A 4980-nucleotide genomic window follows, 5' to 3' on the forward strand; every position below is an offset into this window, starting at 1 on the left:
TATACAGAGCATGAGCACAAATGGACATATATATAAGCTTAACATTTCAGATACTATACATATGTTTATCCCAGTCCAAGGCATAACGGAACAAGATGTATAGTACATCCAGATACATATGCTATTGGTGGGAACAAATGTGGCACAAAGAGTTCAAATTAAGTTTTGATCATCAACAGATGCAAAAGTGATGGTAATGATAACATCATCTTTTTTTTTTCAGTACACAAAGTTAGTGGTGGAAACCCACTGCCACCCTGTGAAAGGCAAAGGAACCACACAAGGGGACCCTTCTTAACTCACTTTATTTCCCACAAGAATTGTACCATACAACTCACACAAAGAGAAGCAACAGTCATTATTAGACTAGAATTAAGAAACTAATAAGGATCTGGCCCTATCATACACCTAGCTATGTCTTTAACACCAAGAAACCTCCTAAGATTTAAACTAATGCATAACTAATGCATAACCATGCATGCTCCCCCCCCTCGGGATCACTGCGCGCGCCGAAAGCTAATCCCTGCTTACGAGCTGTTCCCACCAGTTGATCAAACTGGTCCAATTACACCGTGATAGGGCCCCGCGAATACCACTTTTTTCGAGCAAATGACCGACAAATGCTAATGTCGGCATTAACAGCTACTTATTTTCAGGAAAACACTATCTAATTGCTGAAACTTAGCACATTGAAATGATCTAAATCTGATATAAGTACCAAGTCTTGGCTTTGCCAGAGTCTTCTGATGTCTGCTGATCAGTCTATCTAGCTATCTTTACAGTGTGTATGATCATCATGGTATAGTGTGTTCATTGTCCCTTTCCATGTCATTTTAATGCCGAGCTTCGTAAACCTATGTCGACGCTGAATTAGATCGTCGTCGCTGACCGAACATCTTTCTTAACATTTCAGAGATTGAGTTGATAGGTGCCATGGGCAATGAGATGGGGAACAGCAATGTTACTGGTGTTGAAGGTTTGCTTACATAGGATTCTATGTTTCTCAGCATCAAAGTTTGCATGTTTAGGTGCTTAGTTTTATTTGTCTCATTGTTCAGCATCAGAACTAGACAATGTTGAGGCTGCCAAAGCAATCATGTCTTTGGATTCTTTAAAAGGTATGAGTGAGGTGTTTTGGTTTAATTTGGAAGTATTTAGCTTTCTGATCATTTTGTCATTCTTAATCCCTCCTTCAGCTACTGAGAAATATGATGCCGAGGATGTAGCCACAAATGAACCGTTGAAAGATGCGATTGTGTCGAACGTAGCGGAGGCAACCAACATGGTGAATCAAGAAAATGTAGAAGAAAAGCATATGGAGTCCATTGAAGATGATCCAAAGCAAACAGAAGAGCAGAATCAGCAAGAATCATCTGAAGATTCAGGTCGGTCACTTATTGTGTTTCAATGATTAATCAGATTACAGCATTTATGTTTAGTTTGGAAGTAATCAGCCTTTTGGGCATTTATCTTTCTTTATCTGTTATGTAGCTCCTGAGCAAGATGCTGAGGATTTAGCCACAAATGAATCTTTGCTAGATTCAATCATTTCAGATGACACCGATGCGGCCAACGTAGTGAATGAAGCAAATCTACAAAAAGAATCCGATCAAGCTCATTCGTTCGTGGCAGAAGATGAACCGAATCAGCAAAATTCATCTGAAGAAAAAGGTTAGTTACCTTCTCTGATTCTAACATCTTTGACCTTTTAAGCATAATGAACTGGTTAAGCAAATATTTTTTTCTGCTAGATGGGCAAAAGGTACAAGCATGCTGTAGCCTACAAGTTTACTTTCAACTGCTTATTATGTATCGTATTGAGCAGATGCTATTTGAGTAGGTATTCCCAAGGACCAAGTTTCAAAATTCAGAACCTTCAAAACGTAAATGACGGAATAAATAGGATGTTCTTGCTTTAAAAACTGCAATTTTAAAGCACTAGTTTGCTGTACCAAAATACTATCACAATGGTAACTCTTAAAGTATAAATACAGCCTAATGCTAGACATTAGATTGATGTGTAATACTCGACATCTACATACATCTATGCGTGCTTCAATATAAGATGTTCGATCTTAACAGAGGAAGAGATGAAGAGCAATTCGGCACTGGACGCTCTATCTAGAAAAGAAGAAACGCAACCGATCCTATTCGTAGATCTAGAGAACAACGAAAGAGCGGAAAATCCCAGAATCACTTCTGCAGAATCCTATAATGCAGATCTCAAAGAAAAGACGTTTAGCGATGAAAATAGTCCAGAATCGACCAAAAAGATTGATCAAATTGGAGATGTGATGAGCGAGGAAATTGATGAAAGCAGTACTGCTAATTCCACATCATTAAAAGGAAATAATATAATCGATTCACTAGATGGAGAGAACGGATCCTGCAGAGAGGAAATTTTGGTGGATAGCAATGTGATTGATAGAAATGAAATAAGAATTGAAGAAGTAGAACTCCAAGAAGAAGACAAAGTAGAAAGTAAACACATAGTGTTTCACCCAGGAAGTACTTCGTCGGCTGAATCAATCAACACAGTTTTTCTCGATGCGGTCGATTATGATCTTAAAGCCCTGCTTATAGAAGAAGAAATCAAAGAGATTGACCAATCACCTCCAAAAATAGACCTGGATGTTAATGGAAAGAATCTTTTTCCTAAAGTAGAATCAGCACAAACAAAGATCGATGGCGGTATGGTTGATAATAACAATACCCAATTTAGTACAATAAGTCCTGGCCAAGAAGAGAAGCTTGATAAGGCAAATGGTAGGTCTGAATACTCAATCCGCGGGCAGCTAATGCAAGAAAAAGATATTAATGGGATCGACAGCTGCGACAGTGCGACTGTGATTGAGAGTCAGCATGTAAAAGAAGAAGATCAGCAAGTAGAAGGAGAGGCATACAACCGAAGCATGGTCGATGAACAGAAACTGGAGAACAAAATTGAGGAATTAAATGACGAAGACAAACATGTAGAGGATAAACTATCCTCATCTATTTCAGATGCTCTTGTAGTTTCAAGTGAAGACGGTATGAAGGGAAAAGAAGATTTAGATGCAGAAGACGTGATTAATACAACCGCTATCTCAAATGATGCAGCTGATTTACTAGAGGAACAAAACGAATCTACTAGAGACTTGATATCAACATTATTAGAACCTGAACGAAGTTTGGATGAGAGCATGACCAAGGAAACAAAAGACCCAAATGCAGGTGGAAGTGCTGCAGAGGAAAGAAGCGAAGACCCCGACGAAGTTTTTGGTGGTCAAATCAAAGTTCTTGATACAAGCATGTCGAAAGAGGAGCATGTACATGATTTGAATTTAGTAGGAACCGTAAATTCAGCTTCCTATCAATCAGAATCAGATGATAATGGTAAAAGCTCAATTATGTTGCAGCAGAAATCTCCAAATCACTCAAAAGAACTCGAAGAACAGCATACTGAAGCTGAATCCACCATAGAGACAAGTGACAAGAGCATCTGTGCCGGCGGAGATATAAATAACTGCCTAAACATCTCCTCAGAGCTCAGAGCTATCATCGACAAAAGCAATAGCGAAGCAGACCAAGTTTTGGCTCAAGAAAATGAAGTTTCAGGGTTTGAAAATATTGACGCAAATCTGGATTTTGCGAAGCAGCCACGGGAGTATAATTCGATCAGCGAGGCTGCAGTCTGCATAGTGAAGGCCGAAAGTTCTACGTCAGAGACTATAGAGAGTCTCTTCTGTCTTGAAAAATCAAGTGTAGAAATCGTAAATTCAGAATCAAATTCACCGCAAAAAGATTGCGAGAAAATTCTGCTGCTCGATCCACTTGAAAGCGCAAATTGTCTCATTGATGTCTCTGAAAACCAAGAAATCCCTGCAAGCACTGCCAATATCTTTGAAGTCAAGTGCGAAGAACCTGACAAGACTCTGCCAAATCATGAGAAAACTGCTCAAGATGATACTTTTGGTTTCCTAACAAGCATTCCTGACACTAAAGAGAGCACAATATACGACGTCAACACTACCTCGATACTCGAATCCAGCAAGGAAGAATCCGATAAGAGCCCACTGCTAAGTCGGAAGAATTCGAAAGAGCGTGAACTTCCTTCACTAGAAAGAAACGACTCGAGAAAACTGAAGATACCACTGCTCAGCCTAATGAAGGAGGATGTTTTCACCGCAGAATCATCAGATGAAAAAGCAGGCCTTATTCCGAAGAACAATGATGCAGAAATGTGCCTCTCCACTCCGAAGGAAATAGCATCTACATCTCCTAAACGGAGAGGTAAGCAGAAACCGCGCTCTTCTCTTTTCGGCAGTTGCATGTGTTGCACCACAACCGCTAACTAAGCGTTGCGTACGTGTGTTCCCTAGCTTCTTTGTTTTCATTCTTTTTTACATTTGATTATATAGTTCTTGAGTTTATCTGAGTTGATATTGGGGAGAATTATTTGAGATGTGGCTTGTTTGGACTGTATAAGTGAGTGATATCAGAAACACGGAGAGATCATGTAGCAGTTATATATTTGCTTGCGAATTTTGTATCTTGTTTCATTCTTCTAAAGCAAATTTACAGTTTGAACATTGTTTTCATCAGAGTGTAAGGATTGCACTGTTTCAACTTTCAACATAGTTTCTAGAAAAATAAGAAATTCAACATGACAATATTGTAATCTTACTGATTAGTGATATATGTATTTGTGATAAACTATTAATTGAAATCTGCAGCCCAGACCACGATTTTGATCATCTTCAAACAAGATTTCTCTCCAGCTGATGTTATTTTCCTGGTCGAATTAGTCGATCAACCGGGTCAAGTCACATTTTGCGACCATTCATTATTGTTACTTTCGCACTCGACCGTGTGATGTATACTTCCAAGACCCCTTGACCCCAACCAAAGCTCCTGTGTTCTCACTGCAGTAATCTCAGTACAGTACATAGAATTAAACATGACCAAGTTGAATTGATCAAATGTGGAATGTTTTGCAAT

At 39.0% G+C, this 4980-nt stretch overlaps 1 protein-coding gene across 1 annotated transcript; it reads left to right on the plus strand.

Annotated features, from left to right (window-relative positions):
* LOC109712470 lies at positions 529 to 4581 on the plus strand. The gene is made up of 6 exons (XM_020236049.1): positions 529 to 799; positions 914 to 976; positions 1059 to 1118; positions 1197 to 1385; positions 1492 to 1671; positions 2083 to 4581. The coding sequence occupies exons 2-6, from the start codon at positions 934 to 936 to the stop codon at positions 4335 to 4337; spliced, it is 2727 nt and encodes a 908-aa protein (XP_020091638.1). The 5' UTR covers positions 529 to 799; positions 914 to 933; the 3' UTR covers positions 4338 to 4581.

Source organism: Ananas comosus, linkage group 7 (genome assembly GCF_001540865.1).
Source record: "Ananas comosus cultivar F153 linkage group 7, ASM154086v1, whole genome shotgun sequence".
Taxonomy (NCBI): Eukaryota; Viridiplantae; Streptophyta; class Magnoliopsida; order Poales; family Bromeliaceae; genus Ananas; species Ananas comosus.

Bases quoted from the DNA above. Each gene is read 5' to 3' on its own strand.
- LOC109712470 (XM_020236049.1), top strand. From the start codon at position 934: ATGGGCAATGAGATGGGGAACAGCAATGTTACTGGTGTTGAAG. The intron at 977-1,058 runs GTTTGCTTACAT...CTCATTGTTCAG, and splicing joins CAATGTTACTGGTGTTGAAG to CATCAGAACTAGACAATGTT. The intron at 1,386-1,491 runs GTCGGTCACTTA...TCTGTTATGTAG, and splicing joins AGAATCATCTGAAGATTCAG to CTCCTGAGCAAGATGCTGAG.